Source organism: Hyla sarda, chromosome 1 (genome assembly GCF_029499605.1).
Source record: "Hyla sarda isolate aHylSar1 chromosome 1, aHylSar1.hap1, whole genome shotgun sequence".
Classification (NCBI taxonomy): domain Eukaryota; kingdom Metazoa; phylum Chordata; class Amphibia; order Anura; family Hylidae; genus Hyla; species Hyla sarda.
In genome coordinates, this window is record NC_079189.1 from 65024544 (window position 1) to 65045492 (window position 20949).

The window sequence follows — 20949 nt, forward strand, 5'->3', positions numbered from 1 at the left end:
CCCCGCAGCGCATGTAGATATATATTATATATGCCCCGCACAGCGCATCTATATACATATGCCTCTGAAGCGCTATTAATGACTAATGCAGTGGTCTTCAACTTGCGGACCTCCAGATGTTTCAAAACTACAACTCCCAGCATGCCCGGACAGTCGTTGGCATTCTGGGAGTTGTAGTTTTGCAACATCTGGAGGTCCGCAGGTTGGAGACCACTGCGCTTCAGAGGCGTATGTATATAGAAGCGAAGTGGGGACCAGATATATAGCGTTATCTGGTCCCCACTTTGCTACAATACATAATCCTCAGCAAACACCACAGCTGCCCCATCGCCTCCCCCATCCCAGTGTTATAATTACCTGTTGCCGGGGCCTGTGGTTCGTGATCATTCTGGCTTAGGCGCTGTTGCTGTGTGCTGTCACTGTGCGCACTGACGAGTGACGTCCCCAACGCACGTTGTGAAGTCACCGTCAGTGCGCACAGACACTAATAGAGGTGAAAAACAAAAGAACAGGATGCGCTCCGTGGTGTATTACCCTCAGTATATGGTAACACTCAATGTGGATTGCGCTTTACCATGAGCGGTTGTACTCCAATCAAAGTACAACCATGGAGTAACATGTGAAGGAAGGCAAAGTCTCTGCAGCCACTCCACGCTAGGTAAACAGTATCAAACAGCGGACATACCTCCGGGAACAGAGCGGGATGAACAGGGGCTGAGACAGGGTGAGTAACTAATAAAATTTATTTCCCACAATGCAACGTGTTTCACGGGCTGGGCAGCTTCCTCAGGCATCTTTTTAATAGAGGATTAGATAAAACGATTTTTTTTTTAAGACACCCCCTAGCCCCCCCTAAATCAGACACTTATCACCTATCCTTTAGATAGGGCATGTATTCCTGCACCAGGGTACTCCTTTAATATTTATAGTGTTGTGGGGATCCAGAGTGGTTAAGTGATTGGTACCAAATATCTCTAGTGGCCTAGGGTGGAGATGGGATTAACACTGATATCCACACTCCATAATAGCTATTGGTTAGAAAATCCTGTGTCTACAACTGACCATAGAGGGATTTATACAACTCTTTCTTAGGAGTTCCAGAGAATTGCATGCGTCCCTTAGGTGTCCCCCTGCTATTATGATGTATCCTTAAAGCTGTTTTTTGCCCTGCACAACATATACCACAATGCATATGTTTTGCCCACAGGGGCTCTCTCAGGTCAAAACACTGTTGACCTATCAGATCTGTATGGGACCAATGTATGGGACCCCTGCTGTTCAGCTGTATGGTATTTGCACAGGTGAGTGCAGTGGCCTTTGTATGGTGAACGCTGATTCATTCACCTGCACACCATACATTTGCTAAAGACTCAGGATAATATGCAGCCATATTCCATCCATGTATTTTAGTCTTAATAAAGCATTTAGATACATGCATCATACTGTGCAATAAACAAGGCAGCAAAACAAGCCATACCTGTAAGAATCATACTGTTCGACCACAGGATAATACTCCCGGACATACGCCTCACTTTGAGTTAAGTAGGTTGTGAGGTTGGATATTATATGAACAACTGGGATCATTTTGGAAAAGGTAGTGATATTTACTCCAATGGAATCCAAAATGTTCTTTACATCTAGAAAAAAAAAAGCAATAAAAACAACAAAACAAAATCAACATTTTTGGCCAATACCTGCAATCTCAGGTGGCACAGCTTTATCAAACTACATACCCGAAATAGAGCATGCAGCTTTCCAAGAGCTGAATATCCAAAGGCTGCCCATCTATGTCCATACATTAAAGGGGTCATCTAGTGTTTATACAGTATTACATTAAAGGGGTCATCCAGTATATGTATATATATATATATATATATATATATATATATATATATATATATATATATATATATATATATATACACACACATACACACATATACATATACATAGTGGGGTGGGGAGGTGAAAAAGAAAAGAAAACTGTATACATTTACCTAGCCCGGATCCCCGCAGCTCCCATATGCCTCTGTGTGGTCTCCCATTCTTCGCTTATCTTCTCACTTCCAAAATGAGCATTTGTTGAAGGACCTTCCCACTCAGCCAATCACTGACCAAGATGGGACACTGCTGCATCAAGTGATTGGCTGAGCCAGCAGGTCCTGCAACAAGCTCTTTTCTCTGAAGCGGGAAGAAGAGAGAAGATGGGGGTACCAGACAGATGCATATGGAAGCTGCGGGGGACCAGGCTAGGTAAGTTTTTTTTTCCTATTCCCCCCAACCCCAGCACTAAGACTAACCCCTTTAAGTTACGGTATTTACTCCAAAACTCACAAATGTATCATGAATGAGGAAAACAGGGCACATGATGAATGATGAACACGATACACACTGGACGCACTGAACTGGTGTTCAATGAAGTTTGAGGGGAAAGTCAGAGTTCTCTTTATCTTTCGCATGAAAAATCTCATGAACATACTTTTTCAGCTCTGACTCCAGGTTTTAGAATTTTAGGTATTTTTCTTCTTTTGCCTGTGGGATCTAGATTCAAGCAAGAGCTGTCAGATTCTGCTAGTGATGTTCAGACTTGAAAGGGGTGTGCGGAAAGTAATAGCCCCGCTTCTGTAATGTGTCAACTTTTACCTAAATATACCTGGTAACATATAACATTGACGGATCTATGTATTATACAAGCATTTCATAACACTACAAGGATTTCATAACACTACAAGAGCCCTGTATAGTTGGAGAATAACATATAAAGCAAATGTGTTATATGGCGACTGGTACCTAATAATGCTAAAGACGTAGATGCTGCGTACATAAAGTCCCCCTCAGGGTGCAATCCTTACATTTATTATCTCCCCACATTTCAGTGAACCCTATCACTCGAAGCATTTTGGAGGCTTACATATTAGCACCAACCAGCCTGTTCTCCACCCTAAGGGCATGTACACCCTCAGATTTCTGTAGTAGATAAGCAGCTTGTACGCTCTGGATCATTCCCATTCAGTGGGGCCAATCGGCATCTAGGCTAGCTGGTGCAGAATGAGTGGATTCCATATCAACAAAGTAACATCTGTCTATCTTTTATTTTTTAACGGAGATTTCAATTTCACAGCAATAATCATGGAACTCAGATTCCACACAATCTTTAGGTGGATTCTGACCTACATGGATACACCTAAGGATGAGAGCCCAATGAGCACTGGCAGAGGTCACTCACTGAAGGAGGGGAGCGGAATTACCATTTAGGTGCATTTCATTTCTGGTCATATCAGAAATTTGGGAGAATTACTGGATAAAATTCTAACCTCTAGCTTTGCTGTATTGTGATATGTTACATAGGCCTTAAATTGAATGGGTTTAAGGGGTGATGTCTTTGGGTAACAAATGTTAAATTATCTCTGTGTGAATTTGTATAATATATTAATAACATTTACAATATTGCTTTTGGATGTAATAGGCTTGTACAGCAGGTGAAATAAGTATTAACATTCTTCTCACCAAATATTTCTAAATTATAAGTTCTCACTTTATTTCTAAAGGTGCTAATAAAATTTTCACCAGATGTTGGTAACAACCCGAGTAATCTATACATACAAAGAAAGCAAAACAAGCTCAGAAATTAAAGGGGTACTCCACCCCTAGACATGTTATCCCCTATCTAAAGGATAGAGGATAACATGTGGGACCCGGCGCGATCCCCAGGCCGGTGCTGCAGCATTCCGAACATGGAAACCTGGGGCTTCCATGTTCTTGATGTGGCACCCCACCCCTTCCATTCATGTTTAGTTAGTATACAGGCTTCCATGTTCGGAGCGCTGCAGCGCTGGCCCAAGGATCACGGGGGTCCACCCGCTGGGATCAGACGCATTAACCCCTTTAAGTTACGTGTAATGTGAATTGACACAAAGGAAAAAGTATTGAACACATGAAGAAAGGTAGGTGCAAAAAGGCATGGAAAGCCAAGACAATAGTTGAAATCTATCAGTAATTAAAAATCAATCCAGCCCCTGTCAGTGGAAATTAATATCAGCTGATTTAATCCAAACCAATGACCTACAAATAGGTCTCATTACCAAGGTGTCACACAAGACACATCTCATGATGGGTAAAAGCAAAGAGCTGTCTCAAAACCTTCACAACCTTAATTGTTGTAAAACATGACAATGGCATTTGTTACAGGTGCATTTCTAAGCTTCTGAATGTTCCAGTGAGCACTGTTGGGGGCCATAATACGGAAGTGGAAAGACAATTGTTTCACCATAAATTTGCCTTGACCAGATTTCTAACAGAGGAGTGAGAAGAATCATCAGAAGAGATGTCCAAGAGTCAAGGACACTTAGCTGGAACTGTTGTCCCAAAGAAAAAGTATTTAATGAGAAAAATGGTGACGTGTTCAATACTTTATTTACCTGCTGTATATGTTCCTGCTTGTACTGGAAGCATATTTGAAGGTTATTATTATTATACCTGTCTTCTTAGGAATCTAGACTATTACACTGATGTTTCTAAGGATTGAGGGGTCAGGTTGTTTTTCTTGTATTCTGTTTTTGGAAATTTAATTAAAAATTATCTGATTTGGACTACTTAGATGGATTCTCTTCGATACACACACGATGTGGGTTCAGCCTGCTCTTACTGTTAAGGCAGCCATACACATAAGATGAGCTGATAAGCTAAGTTGGTCACCTGAATGCTCAGGTTGGTCGAGCATTCATGTGTTTGAACATGAGGGGGAGGGGGTGCTGCTAGGCTTCTCTAGTGGCTTCTCTAATTTGTCTTCCTGAGAACAAAAGGATTTGAGATTTGAAATTCAACATGCTCTACCTTTCTCCCCCCAGACATCAGCTGTTGGGGAAGAGTCGGAAGGTCCCAATATGTGTTACATTATGGCCCAGTCCAGCCGAATTGTTGGAACAAATATAAGATGAGATTTTACCCATTAGGTTAAAGGGGTAATCCAGGTTTTAAAAGAAACATTTTACTTTGCCATAAGCTTTGAGTTACCAAGAAAACCCATCCTAGAGTAACGTCAATGCTCTACGACCAAAAACCAAAACTGGAACCCAGGTGGTAGGACATGGATCAAGTAGTTAAAGGGTAGAAAACATTCTTTTTTTTTTCTTCATATCATCTGGTTCCAGAAAGTTAAACAGATTTGTAAATTACTTCTGTAAAATCTTAATCCTTCCAGTACTTATCAGCTGCTGTATGCTTCAGAGGAAGTGGAGTTGTTCTTTTCTGTCTGACCACAGTGCTCTCTTCTGACACCTCTGTCCATGTCAGGAACTGTCCAGAATAGGAGCAAATCCTCATAGCAAACCTCTCCTGCTCTGGACAGTTCCTGACATGAACAGAGGTGTCAGCAGAGAGCACTGTGGTCAGACTTAAAATAACTATACAACTTCCTCTGTAGTATACAGCAGCTGATAAGTACTGGAAGGATTAAGATTTTTTCATAGAAGTAATTCACAAATCTGTTTAACTTTCTGCCACCAGTTGATTAAAAAAAAAAAATAATTGTTTTCCACCGGAGTACCTCTTTAACTACTTGATCCCGGTCATACCATCTGGGTTCCAGTTTTGGTGTAGTCTTAGAGCATTGATGTTACCCTAGGATGGGTTTCCTTGCTACTACGTTCTCATATAACCTACTGTATTGTGACCCAGTGTCTGTCATATCTTGAAGCAGTGACTTTTGCTGACACTAGAGGGAAGTGCAGTTCTTTGGATATCCTTCTGAGATGTGTTCCTTGCATTTTTAGAATAGATTTAGCAGTCCAGACCCTCTAAGGATCATTGTCTACTGTTCAAATTCTCTTCTAGAAATTTTAGCTTTTTTGGTTCATTGAATATCAGTCTTAAAAATGGCTTTATGTATTTTTTCCCTCTATTTTGTTTCTTCTGCTTTTGGAATTTTCTTTGACCAGGGCAGTGTTTCCCACCAGTTGGACTCTAGCTGTTGCAAAACTACAACACTCAGCATGCCCGATATAGAGGATGAGAGGACCCTACCTGTGAGGGCTTGCAATCTACAAGGAGAGGGGAGGGAAACAGTAGGTAAGGGGGCAGCAGGTCATCTGTGAGCAGGTGGGTAAGTAGCAGCGCGCAGTGCAGTGGCAGAAGGGTTATTGTAGGTCATAAGCTTGCTTGTAGAGATGTGTCTTCGGGTTGTTCTTGAAGATCTTGATGGTGGGTGAGAGCCGACTTTGTATAGGGGAAGAAGTCTTGGAGATGGTTGTGTGAGATGCAGACGAGGGGAGAGCACTGGCGGAGGCGATTTGAGATTACGTGAGGGGCGGTATTGGGAGATCAGGTCAGAGATGTAAAGAGGGGAGACATTGTGGACGCTTCATATGTTGTGGTGAACAGTTTAAGGGTATGTTCAGACGAGCGGATCCACAGTGTATTTTAAGCTGCAGATCCGCCGCCAATGGACCCCTACAGGGTAACTCAGATGTGCCTACTCGGCGTGGCAAAACACGATGCCGCAATGTGCGGGTTGCCGCGTGCATGCACAGTATACTCGCACACATTGCGGCTGCTCTCAGCCTAGCTCAGGGAGCAGGGGAAGCGGCCACGATGTGTGCGAGTACACCGCGCATGCGTGGCGACTCGCACATCACAGCAGTGTGTCTGCTCGTAGTGGCGTATTGCCGCTCTGAGCAGCCACATCTGAGTCACCCTGAGTCACCCTAGGGGTCCATCGGCGTCGGATCTGCAGTGTAAAATATGATGTGGATCCGCTCGTCTGAACGTACCCTAAACTGAATTTGTTGGGCAACAGGTAGCCAGTGAAAGGACTGCCACAGGGTAGAGTCAAAGGTGACCCCCAAGGAAATGGATTTGTGGGATTGGAGAGAGAGTGGAGCCATTGACTGTGATTAATAGATCAAACTTCAACTGTATCGAAATTGGTTGGTTTGGCTGACTTTTTTCTACTGTGTATGTCATCCTTTAGAAAAAGTACTCCTGATCTAACAGAGCGGTGTTTAATCCTGTGTTTAGATCTAAATATACAAATCTTGCAAAAAGTCTTATATAGTCAGGGTAGTTATATACACAGGCAGTAATTTTGAATAAAAAGAGCTCTGACTTCCCTTTTGGCATAAACGGAACAAATAGCCTCCTGTAAGGATACATTATACAGGAACAACTTACAGGGAATGGCTGAGAAACAAATCCAAAAACAGGTCCAAATAAGTTTTTGTTAATAATAAAAAAACAAGAGACGTCATTAGTCACCAACCAACTGTACAAGAAGAGTCAGAATAATAATAGTGTAAGAAAGCGGGAATAAGACATTTCCACAGAACATTTTCAGATCAAATTTTTTCCCTCTAACTCTCTAATCTATGGGAAACATTTTTTTTTTATGATTTTTATGCTAAAATAATTTGCCTGTGCATGTGGTACACGGCAATAGTATGATCGCTTCATGTACACCCACCATATTGATACATAGAACATAGATAACAAGTCTGTCTATTTTATTACTGAAACTAAATTATAATGGGGATCGTAATCCAAAACTGCATTCACAATTCTTTAGGCTTCAGAGCTGAAATGTTGTCTGTATTTTGAGAAGAGCGGTCTTTACCACTGTAACATGATATAGTAAACACTATCCCAATGCATTATAGGAGCTCAGTTGAGCTGTTAAAGGGGTAGTCCGATAGGGAACTGGCAGGAGTACTGTGGGAGAGGAGTAGGCAGGGTGGGAGTACTGGGCAACCCGGAAGTACAGGACTAAAAATAGATTTTTGGTGGTTTTAGAACTGGGGCAGACAGGTAAGCAATGTTTATGCTTCTGCAGTATTTTAAATTTTTATACCTGATGTCAAAGTACCCCTTTAAGGGTTTTCTGATGACACGTTTGTCTTGAATATAATGCAATGCTTTGGTATTAATTAGAGCGCTAAAATAAAGCTAACACCTCAGAGCCATATTAAAAAAGAAGTTAAGTTTGTGCATTTTATTCTCATTAAATTATCATATTTATGGATATTTTTCAACGGGTTTAGTCAGGTTTTCTTTACTATAATTGTCGCAAAATTGTCGCAACTGCGACTACGCGATTTTTCGTGCAACATTTTGACTGGAAAGCGAGAAAAGCAAGTTTTTCAAAAATTAACTAAGTAGTAATAATTTTAAAATGGACTATGGGTAGTCAGGTATTTATTAACTGCGACAGTCGCAACTGCGCAAAAAAAAGTCGCAACAGGGTTAAAAATTGACTAAATTTACTCCAGCTCAAACATGGAGCAGAAAAAGCTACTACCAAAGTAAAAAAGGAAAAATTGCTTACGTGAAAGAAAATTATCAACAGGCGGAAACCAGTTGATAAATAAGTCACACGTAAGCAAAACAAAAGTAAGGAAAAAACTACTAAAAAAAAAAAGAATACATAAGCAAACGTTGATAAATGTCCCTCATTATCATTTCTTTATCATAACGTTATCATCTTGAACCCAGCACTGAAATCTTAACCCAGTATGGCAATACAGTATGTCAAAACTAAAATGTGCAATTTACTATATAAAAAACCAGAGGAACCCTAATTCTGGAGGAGAGATAATGGAATTTACCATAAATAAAATGTCACTCACCTTCCTCTATATTTTTTGTTTGGTTTTGCACCATTTCCGGAGTATGATTGAAAGCAGCATAACCCTTTGGAAGAAGAGTGAAAAAAGCTTAATAAGAAACTGAAAAGCTAAAGGGATAGCCCCATCTTATGAAGTGAAGGCATCTCTCTAGGGTATGCCAACACTTTATGATCTCTGAGACCTTCAGTGACCCTGAGAATGAAGAGGTAAACAGTGCTAATTTAGAGCTGCCCCACCATCACTAGTTTAATAGTCCCCTATAACAACATAACGTGCCTCAATCTCAAGAAAACACTTATGAGGACCCAATAGGTTTTTTCTGTTACACAGACAACCCCTTAGTGTCAATAATCATCATGTAATGCTTTTATTCCCCTGAAGAGGCACTGCAGGTCCCTATGGGACCTAGAACACTGCAAAAAAAATGTAAAAAAAAAGTGTTAATAAAAGGTCATTTAACCCCTTCCCTAATAAAAGTTTGAATCACCCCCCTTTTCCCATAAAAAAAATAAAACAGTGTAAAAAAAATATATATATAAACATATGTGGTATCGCCGCGTGCGTAAATGTCTGAACTATAAAAATATATCACTAATTGCACGGTCAATGGCGTACGCGCAAAAAAATTGCAAACTCCAAAAAAGCGTATTTTGGTCACCTTTTATTCCATTGAAAAATGAATAAAAAGTGATCAAAAAGTCCGATCAAAACAAAAATCATATCGATAAAAACTTCAGATCACGGCGCAAAAAATGAGTCCTCATACCGCCCTGTACGTGGAAAAATAAAGTTATAGGGGTCAGAAGATGACATTTTTAAAGGTATAAATTTTCCTGCATGCGACAAAATCAAACCTATATAAGTAGGGTATCATTTTAACCGTATGGACCTACAGAATAATGATAAGGCATAATTTTTACCGAAATATGCACTGCGTAGGCACAGAAGCCCCCAAAAGTTACAAAATGGCGTTTTTTCTTCGATTTTGTCGCACAATGATTTTTTTTCCCGTTTCGCCGTGAATTTTTGGGTAAAATCTGACTAATGTCACTGCAAAGTAGAATTGGCGATGCAAAAAATAAGCCATAATATGGATTTTTAGGTGGGAAATTGAAAGGGTTATGATTTTTAAAAGGTAAGGAGGAAAAAACGAAAGTGCAAAAACGGAAAAACCCTGAGTCCTTAAGGGGTTATAGAAGATTTCCGGCAAAAAATAACTCCATTCATTTCTTTTGGAGCTACCGGAGTACTTCTTTATTAAGAAATATAAAAAGTAGTTTAGGAAAACCTTCCAAGAACAACTAGTATTATACTAGCCTAAGCATTCAGGGTCTCACCTTTTGTACCAAATTACTGAGATCCGTCTTGAGAACGTTGTTTATTTTGCCAAGATGTTGGTTTATGTCTGGCAACTATGGAAATTAATTTAAGATGGTATCAGTAACTGCATAATTCCATATTGGGTGGGTCATTTACTGGATCTTTGTCTTACCGAACTGAAGTTGGCATTGACCCTCAGTTGGGAAAGTGAGTTCTTGATCTTTTGACAGGGAATCAGTGCCACGTTGGTGAAGCATGCCGGATCACTCAATGTGGAGTTCAGCTGTATTTTGGCATCGGTTAAATTTTCGTGTAGCCGGTCCATTGCTTCTTGAAGGACTTCCACAGACACGCTGACATTCTCCAAAGCTTCTTTGGTCTCCTTGATGGCTGGGAATACAAACATGGAGATTCATATTTTATTAGAAATGTTGTAGCCTAATACAGAAAATGTCCTTTGGTTTATCGTATCTTCCAGTTCTTATTACCAAACCTGATGATCCAGATTGTACTTTAGCCATTCTTTTCCTCCACCCTCTTACCCCTGAGTTGCATAGGGATGGAAATTATTGACTATGTATAGACATTAGCTGACATTGTATTTACATCACCCCAAGTAACAACAACTCATCTGACTCGTTTAACTGGAAATTAAGTTATAAATCATTGTTGAAAAATAGCCCAAAACTAGATGTAATGGAGGACATGGTTAGTTATGTTTACTCCAAGAGATCATCCATCACCCAGTCTAAGCCAATAGAATAAGGTGACAAGAGTAGCTAGACGAGAACAGAGATACTTCTGACACTAAGGTTGTATGTGGTGCATGGACAATGGATGTAGTCGAAAATACATTTGACATAGTCGCCTGAGTTTTTAATACACACTTATGTTGGGAGTAAATGTAATGGTATGAGGCAGTTCCACAGAATGGGTGCAGGATGGGAGAAGTCCTGTAGACTGGAATAAGTGGATGTAATAAGGTTTACAGTTGTAGGTCATTGGCAAAATGAAAGAATTCTTAGGCTTTATTCCCACATAGTATGTTGGCGAATATTTTGTTATCCATCCATCCTCCTGCAGTGCACACATTTCTTTAAAATGTTATTATTAATATTATTATTTATTTTTATATGTATTTCCAATACATTGAAACAAGGTACATGACTTTAAAAGTGGTCTGCACCGAGGGCAGCTAGTTAAAGGGGTATTCCAGGCCAAAACTTTTTTTATATATCAACTGGCTCCGGAAAGTTAAACCGATTTGTAAATTACTTCTATTAAAAAATATTAATCCTTCCAATAGTTATTAGCTTCTGAAGTTGAGTTGTTTTCTGTCTAACTGTTCTCTGATGACTCACGTCCCGGGAGCTGTGCAGTTCTTATGGGGATATTCTCCCATCATGCACAGCTCCCGGGACGTGACATCATCATTGAGCAGTTAGACAGAAAACTTCAGAAGCTAATAACTATTGGAAGGATTAAGATTTTTTAATAGAAGTAATTTACAAATTTGTTTAACTTTCCGGAGCCAGTTGATATATATAAAAATATATAAAAAAAAGGTTTTGCCTGGAATACCCCCATTCCGAGGCTACTGTCAGGAGAAAATAATCTGTGAGGACATTGGAATATTCTGGTTATACCAAGTTATCCTCTATCCATGGAATAGTGGTTCGGTAACTGTCCAACCACTGGGCTCATCCATATTGATTCAGATGTTGCAGTAAAAATATGTCCCCGAATGAACTGAGTGAATCGCGTATGTGCCATCAACATTCCATTCATTCTCTATGGGGCTTCCGAGTATTATTGAGCTTAGTGCTCCGTCTATTCAAGGACACAATTGTTCTGTGTTCTCAGGATCATCAGGTGTCTCTGCAGTTGGATACCCACCTTCTTAGCTATAGGGGATAAGTTGCTGAAACAAGAAACCCCTTTTAGGCGCCCATCAATCTATACAGAAAACATGCAACACTATATATTATTTATACATTTTATACATTTATAGACTTTAGTTGTTTGTGAATTAATTGTGAGAATTGTCCTTAGCAGCAACTGGTCCAAACAAGCTTTACATGGGTTGTCTGCTGCTGGACTATTGGCACCAATTTAGTGTCAGAATCTGGGCGCACTAAAGGATGCACCCAGCCTGAACATTTCATACTAAGAAATATTATTATGTACAGTCTTTCCATATGTTTTATATATTTGGATGACCTGACAATATGTTTTATTGCTTTTAGTAAAATTTGTATCTGTTTTTAAAGGCTGAAGTTCTTCTTGAATGCTTCTATTGGTTGTAATTCTACATGATTGATGCTTGTGGCTTCAGATATAGTAACTGTAGAACATCAGTGATTTAATAACCTGATAGCTCTGTTCTGCTTTACTATGAAGATGAGAAGCGTCCATTTATTACCGGCCAGACAGCCTCATGCATCATCTTTAGTGTCCTAATGTGGAAGAAGAGAGCCGTCAATGTAATCTACTGCTGTCTCTGATGCAAAGCGCTGTATCTTCATTTCATCATAAAATACGAGCCTTAAAGTGACTGAAGTCTGAAGAAATGTCACTTCTCTAAAGATCACTTTGACTTTCCTTTACATGTTAATGGAAATGATGGAGTACACTGTTTGGCAAAGCAGTTTTCAGGTAAAACAAATGGGCAGCAAGAAAGGGAAAACTAAATACGCTCAAAAGTGGGGGTATGCTGGCATTAAAGCTCAGGGAAGCCGCGGGGAAGATATATTTCCCACAGCTTTTTGGAAATTTACAGTTAGACTATAGACTCACTTACATGCCAAGTTCTTTGTCTAGATCTCTGATGCAGGATACTGCATGCAGTCCAGTTCTGATCACTAATATAAGCAAATAATGCACCAACCCTATTGAGGCTTCGTGTATCCAATTCATAGACTCTCTACAAGTGGCAGAAGACTACATTGTAGACTACACAAAATACAAGAGGCCACAACAAATCCTGACTTTGTGTACTAGGCACAATGATGGGTGTTAATGGTCCAGAAAAAGATAAGAGGATGGAGGTGGCATTGGAGACAATCCATTGAACCTAGAGTCGTCTGTTTAGTACAGGATGGTTCATAAATAACGGATGGTTCAAATTAGATTTTGGTCTATTATTGATGAGCTGTGTTATATATACAATGATAACTGCAAAGATTAAGATGCAAAGTGGACAAGCACATGTTTGGAATAGACGTAGAGTGGCCCCTCAGAATAACATCCTTTGGTTGGTCCAGTGAACTTCAGACCAACATAGGCTGTGCTCATCTTCCCCAGGTATCAGGCAAGGATGTCTTCTTGTAGTTCAAGACTTAATTGGTTTTGTATAGAGATTAGAGAATTTTTCAAAAGTTTGGTTAAGCAGGTTTACCAAACTTTGGCAAAAAGTACTTCAGTCCGCTCCTCAATTTCACTGATAGACCTTAAAAGGGGTATTTTGGGCAAATTTTTTTATCCCCTATCCAAAGGATAGGGGATAAGATGTCTGATCGCGGGAGGCCCGCTACTGAGACCCCCCACGACCTCCCTGCAGCACCTACATTCTATGCGGGTGCTGAATCTCCAGTTTCGGAAACCTCCGGGTTTCCAGGACTGGGGATGTGACATCACGCCCCTTCCCATAGAAATGAATTGAGGGGGCGTGGCGGGACGTCATGTCCCCAATCCCGGAAACCCGGAGGTTTCCTAAACTGGAGATTCAGCACCCGCATAGAATGTGGGTACTGCAGGGAGATCGCGCGGGGTCTCAGCAGCGCCCCCCTGCGATCAGACATCTTATGCCCTTATGGGGATAAAATGGTTTTGCCCGGAATACAACTTTTAACCTCATATATGAAACAGTCTAAGAACTACAAGAACCTTGTATAACACTGCTATGTCACCTAGGAGTGTGTGAAAGTACTTTTGGGCGGTTTTTAAGGCAAAGTTAATGTCAACATAACAGCAACATGTACTGCTATGGGTATACAGATGGTACTTGGTGATAACTAACAGCTTGTTTATAAACACGTTGTACTAGTGCCACCACAGATGTAGTGTACCACAGATAAAAACTGGCACACTTGAATTTGCAATGAAACAGACTTTGCGCAGAATTGACACAAGACCCTAATGTACTGTTTTTTTAAAACACAAAAAAACTGGCATACTTACTATACTTAGCAATGAACAAATTGTGCACTGGCAGATGCAAAATGCTCTCTGCAGTGCTGGTTTAACTACAGTTATTGTGTTTGTGTAGTCCTACTCCTAACTGTGTTGTCCCTCACAGAAATCATTACCTAATACCTGCTAAAATGGCATAGGCTAAAATGTGCATAGGCTTTTACAGTGGCTCTGACATCACCCCTATACTGCCTCCCGATTTCCCTGGAATCGTTGTTTACAATGCATTATCGACTACCCTGAGGCCATGTACACCTTCCTCCTTCTCTTTTCTGCCATGTTTTCTTCCTCCTTCTCTTGGCTGATGTTTTGTGTTTGTAGTGAGTTCGGCTGAAACAAATTATCAGAGGTTCACGTTTACAACGAATTAAACTTTTAGCAATGTTCAGACAGAACCCAGGTTTGAGATCCCCTTAGACACCAAGATGTAATGTCTACCTTTGCACACCCTATAGCTATGCCTCTCACTTGGTGCACAATTACCTGTAATGTCCTTTTTGTGCCTGTGAGATTTTTAATGTTTTGTTCCCTTTATAACTCCAGAGCGTTTTTTACTTGGTTGAGCCAAAGAAATGTACACTGAGACTACACACATCACAGCTAAGTAGATATGGAACAAACACTTCACATCACAGGACTATTTTTTGCCAACTTGTATTTTTTTTTACCTTTTATTGCCCTTTCCACTTTGACTTCAAGTTAAAATAAAGCGTGAACAAAAGTAAAAATGAAATATATAACAGAAAGTCACAATGAAACAATTCACAGGACAAACAAATATAGTGATACATAGCATGTGACTGTACATGTGGTCATGTGTAGAAAGTGCCTATTGGATGTTATTGCTTTAGGTCTCTGCCACAAGAGAAATAATAAATGCAAAGTAGTCCTTCTCCATAGGAAAAAGAGCTTCCTCTTTGATGCCACCTATTGGATAGTGACCTTGCAAGACAACGCTCAGCTCCTTTAATAGCCTTGAAACACGACTGGGGATTAGCTAAATCAGAATCTTTTTTAGAAGGAGGAATTATTCATCTGTAGACAGCTGTTTTGGGGTTCTTGCTCTTCATCAGTATCAGCATAAAACTTTACATGCCAGTTTCACGCTTGCCTCAAGGAGAAACTTTACCCTCTCAGCACCAAAAAAAGGCCTCTCTACTAGACAGCCAGCGCCCAGCTCTATACCGACAAGAAGCAAGAACCCTGAAACAGCTGTCTGCAGATGGGAAACTCTTCCTTCTGTAGGAGAGTCTGGCTTGGCTACTAATTCCCAGTTGTGGTTTAAAGAGGTATTCCGGTGGAAAACAACTTTTTTCATATCAACTGGCTCCAGAGAGTTAAACAGATTTCTAAATGACTTCTATTAAAAAATCTTAAAGGAGTACTCCGGTGCTTAGACATCTGATCACCTATCCAAAGTAAAACCTATCTTATCCGTGATAGCTGTCACGCCCCCTCCCATAAGCTTGCATTGAGGGGCGGAGCGTGATGTCACATGGGGGCGGAGGCTCTGTGGTCACCGGTAATCAGACCCGGAGCAAATACGATCCGGGGACTGATTATAAACAGGGTGCCGCGTGCAAGATCACGGGGGTCCCCAGCGGCGGGGCTCCTGCGATCAGGCATCTTATTCCCTATCCTTTGGATAGGGGATAAGATGTCTAAGCACCGGAGTACCCCTTTAATCCTACCAGTACTTATCAACTGCTGAAGTGAGTTATTTTCTGTCTGACGACAGTGCTCTGTGCTGACATCTCTGTCTGTCTCAACAACTGTCCAGAGCAGGAGAGGTTTGCTATGGGGATTTGCTCCTACTCTCGACAGTTCCTGAGACAGGCAGAGGTACTAACTTGCAGGAATGTTATTTCCAAAAGGTGGTGCTAAAAAAGTCTCTTTCTTGCCAGTTTGGTTCTCTTCTCAAGTAAAACCTTTTTCTCCTCAAATAACCATTTAAGTCATATAGATAAGGATATACCATAGTGTACTGTGTACAGAATACAAGTTTTTCCCTATCAATCCAAACTCATTACCCCATAATGACAAAGTGAAAAAGCTGAATTTTAGGAAGAAAGGAAGAAAACCAAAAATTTTGCATGGACATAACTACAATATTCAGACCCTTTTGCTATGGCATCTGGGGCCTCTCTTTTGATCACCTTTGATGAGATTTGGAACTCTGATCTCTGTATCAAAAAACAGAGCTACATCTATATATATAAAACTCAACGTGTATGTGTGTTTGTATGTATGTTCCACAAAAACTTCCAAACGGCTAAAGATATTAACATGAAACTTGGCACACATGTTACTTATATGTCAACAACAAACATAGGATAGATGATTTAACCCTTACTCACCCCATTTGCCAGGGGCGGGCTTATGTTTAAAGTCCCATTCAAGTCCATGGGAAATATATGTTACTGCATAACTTCCAAACAGCTGGAGATATTTCGATAATACTTTGTCACATGTTACTTATATGTCCACTTAAAATATAGGATAGTTAATTTAACCTTAACTACACCCATTTGTGAGTGTCGGGGTTTTTGTTTAAAGTCCCATGCAAATCAATTGGAAATATAGGTTCTCACATAACTTCTGTATGACTGGAGGTATTTCAATACCTGGTACACATATTACAGGTCGGGATAGGAGGTCAGGATAGGAGGACCGGGATAGGAGGCCTGGGATAGGAGGATCGGGATAGGAGGTCGGGATAGGAGGAAGGGATAGGAGTACTGGGTAGGAGGACCGGGATAGGAGGACCGGATAGGAGGACGGGATAGGAGGACGGGATAGGAGGACGGGATAGGAGATCGGGATAGATGGACTGGATAGGAGGATGGGATAGGAGGTCGGGATAGGAGGTCGGGATAGGAGGACGGGATATGAGGACGGGATATGAGGACGGGATATGAGGTCGGAATAGGAGGACGGGATAGGAGGACGGGATATGAGGACGGGATATGAGGACGGGATATGAGGACCGGATATGAGGACGGGATAGGAGGACGGGATAGGAGGACGGGATATGAGGACTGGATATGGGGTTGGGATATGTCAACAATATATGAGGACGGGATATGAAGTCAAAAGCTTCCTCCTTTGTTTATTTTACTCCCCAACAAGGATTAGAAAGGAAAAACCGGGCAACGCCGGGTATTCCGCTAGTCTATTATATAAAGCACATTATGTAGAACAGAAATGAAGCTGCACTCACCGACTCTTCTTACAGTGCTATTTATTTTTAATCGCTGAACAATACAGGGTCTTTATAATATAAAGGTATTAAAGGCATACTCTGGTGGAAAACAATAGGAAGTTGGCGTAGTTATTTTCTGTCTGACCACAGTGCTCTCTGCTGACACCTCTGTCCATGTCAGGAAATGTCCAGAGTAGGAGAAAATCCCCGCAGCAAACCTCTCCTGCTCCAGACATTTTCTGACATGGACAGAGGTGTCAGCAGAGAGCATTGTGGTCAGACAGAAAAGAACAACTAAAACTTCCTCTGTAGCATACAGCAGCTGATAAGTACTGGAAGGATTAAGATTTTTTTAATAGAAGTAATTTAAAAATCTGTTTAACTTTCTGGCACAAAAAAAAAAAAAAGTTTTCCACCGGAGTACACCTTTATGCAGATCATTTTGGACCTATATGGAAAAAAAATGGTGCTTTATGGTGGACTTTTTCTTTAAGTTTTCTAGTAAGTGGAGACCTGCTGAAGGCAATGCTTCTGTGCAAAATATTACCTAACCAATATAGATAACAGTAAAAGATCCCAACCCCTCACATGCTTTATGGCTTTTATCTGCCTTTTCACCCCAGGTAGTGAGAGTCTGGCATTCCTGCTTGATGACATTATGATTCACCAATGAGGAACGCCAAGCTCTTCAACAGGAATTTACAGAAAACAGGATAAATCATCTAAAAATTTATTCTGTTTCTATAAGACAACTAAGTGATTTCTGCGCTCTTACTGTGCAAGCCCTGGAGCCCTAATTCAATTGTATCAGGTCTGATCGCACAGGCCTGCCTGTACACATCCTGCAAGATCTGGCTTAATGGAATAAAACCTGACACAACATTGATTAATATGACACAATCTTGATATGGTTCATATAACCAGAGAATGTTCATATAAAAGAGGTCCCTTTGATGTTGCTATTGCTTAATATCTACACACTTTGATCCTTTGTTGTAAAAAATAATATTAACTTGTTAATATATAACAAATCTTCCCAACATAAAACAATCCAGATCAATGTCAGGAGAAGATCTATAGTCTTTGTTAATGGTTCACAAGTGCTGTAGTTTGACGTTCCTCAACATTGGGCACAGATACAGTTTGCTGCCCTAGCCTTGTATTTTACAACTCTAACCAAAGCAGAGTGGCCTCTCATCCTCTTCCCCGACACACCTCCCCCCTTTCCCAAGTACACCCCTTATTATGTAATGGAGCAGTGGCCCAAATATACAACCCTCCACTACATTTCAAGGCGAGATTTGGATCCCTGTTCGAGATCAGTCAGATGTTCACACCCCCTACCATCAAACACCCCCTACCATCCTGTGGATGTGTCTCCTTCAGAAGATGATTAACTTGGTGTAGACGATCTTTTAGGCCATGCAGTGCTCTCTTGAAAAAGTAAAAGTATGTAAAGAAGGCTTCCACCAGAAGGAAAAAAGATTTCTCTATAGTGCCACCTCTAATGGGTGAATTTTGGCAAGTTTAACAAACTTTTTTCCTTCTGGAGTAGAGCTACATTATATTGTTTTCCCGAGGGAAAAATAAAAATTTAGTTTGCAGTGAAAAAAATTGTTAGGACTGGAACCTTTAAAATGAATATGTCCCTGTTATTCACAATGTTTTTGTAGATGTGGCTTATCGTTTCACACGAGTATTCAAAATTTGCTGTGGTATAGTGTAAGTAAACCATTGAGAATTGTAAAAGAAAGGAAAGGGCTACTACTTATCCTTTATAACAAGAATATGTTTAGATTTACATGGGTCAACTACAAAAAGGCTTTAATAAAAGACACAATTACCTCCGGCCATGTTGAGAACGCCATCAAATGCAGGACGGACTTCTTTCCCTAGCTGCTCATGGACACGCTCACCCAGCAGAGGCCCAACATCTAAAAAAAAGGAGATTATTAGACAACTGGCAATTAATCCACCCAGCTACTGTATACTGTACCATACAGAGACACTCCTTCAGTATCACATGCAGAATAAGAAGGAATTCAGTGTAACAAGTACACCATTAGGACATGAAAGGCTTACGACAATTTTAGTCTAAACTCCTCTTCATCCATGGTCATCACTAGCTGCACCTTGTCTGCACCATAGATGGGCCGCCTTAGAGTAGTATTACACCGGCAGACCGGTGCCCAATGTGAATGGGAATCAAGTAGATAGTCGCTAATTTAAATAGCCTATTACATGGTTGCTGAGCTTATAACACAGGGCAATATTGGCCTACTCTACTGATAATCGCCCCATATCTTAGGGCCTTCAGACGTTAAACCCCATTACAACTGCTATGCCTGCAACTCTGTTAGTCAGATCCATTAGTATAAAATTACTAAAGAGAAATCTTATATTATTATAATGATATGATACTTACTGCTCAGTTCGGCCAGAGCCTTCTCCTTGGTAATGTTGAACTTGTTCAATAAATAGTCAATTTGCTAAAAAAAAAAAAAAAAATATGAAAGGAATATAATCTCATGTAAATGCACCGTAAAGCAAGCAAATGTAACCACAAAACAAACGATACTCCACCATATACCTTGTTTTAACTACTCCCTGCACAGTCTCCACGTCTGGCACAGTGTACATCAAAGCTGTAGTGACAAAAAGCAGTCGAGCCCAGCTGGGTGCACATTCCGCAACATTGGATCTTTATTTCAATAGCTTTACAGCTAAACACGTTTCGGGGTGACCCCTTCTTTAGTAGCGATATATATCTCTCTACTGAAGAAGGGGTCACCACGAAACATGTTTTGCCGATGTACACACCCCAAAAACACAGACCACCTCCAAGAAAAGACCTGTGTTCACATTTGCAACAGCTGGAACTCAACAGTGCAGGGACCACTGTTCAGACGCGTGCTTTCTGCTGCTGGATCCACGAGGACGCCGCCTGCCTGCATTTCCACTCACCGCTTCTCCACTGCATCCATCTACCGGCCAGACGCAAGTTCATGCCCCTCTGGGAAGACGCTGTGACCTTACACACCGCACGGATACCATCTCGGGGCCAGCTGCATAGCCATGCCAGTCTGCAGGAGCGAGGTCCATCACGAAGCTGAAAATTCACCACGGAGTGCTCTCCTGTGTAGCGGTGCGGTGAGTGGTGCAGAGCACCAAACTATGTTTTAAATTATCTACAAGCTACAGTGCATCAACCACAGGCTTTATTGTATCAACTACAACCATTCACTAACTTTACCTACCACAATGTGGAGGGTACTGGAAATGGGATGCAGTAACAATATAATAGTTGGCTGTGTACTTATACAATTGACTTTTTATCTGGACATCCACAGACTTTTTAAACTATCATAGTCTGTGTATTACTTTGTGCATTAACCTATCATACCCTGTGTATATATTTATGATAAAATCTACAGCAAGGGCCCTGCTTGGACATGTATCCATGAACTAACAAATAATACTATTGTAATATTTCCGTTACAACTAACGTAGTCCATTATATACCTACACCAATATATATTTATAAAAGGTCTGTACTTTCGCATTTTTATTTTTCTTCATTTTATTTGGCACGAAGGATTACATGCAACACAAGCACCTCGA

At 40.6% G+C, this 20949-nt stretch overlaps 1 protein-coding gene across 14 annotated transcripts in view; it reads right to left on the minus strand.

Annotated features, from left to right (window-relative positions):
- The window catches only part of PROM1 (prominin 1), a 249618-nt gene that overhangs the window by 87358 nt on the left and 141311 nt on the right, over window positions 1-20949 (minus strand). For all 14 annotated transcript variants that reach the window (XR_008888451.1, XR_008888453.1, XR_008888450.1 and 11 more), the window contains exons 7-12: window positions 19754-19817; window positions 19173-19262; window positions 10108-10325; window positions 9953-10027; window positions 8616-8679; window positions 1478-1637 (exon numbers count right to left, since the gene is read on the minus strand). Coding sequence is in view for 5 of the 14 variants with exons in the window: in XM_056555187.1 (XP_056411162.1) it covers window positions 1478-1637; window positions 8616-8679; window positions 9953-10027; window positions 10108-10325; window positions 19173-19262; window positions 19754-19817 (671 nt within the window). In the remaining 9 variants the exon portion in view is untranslated. The remainder of the gene's footprint in view (window positions 1-1477; window positions 1638-8615; window positions 8680-9952; window positions 10028-10107; window positions 10326-19172; window positions 19263-19753; window positions 19818-20949) is intronic.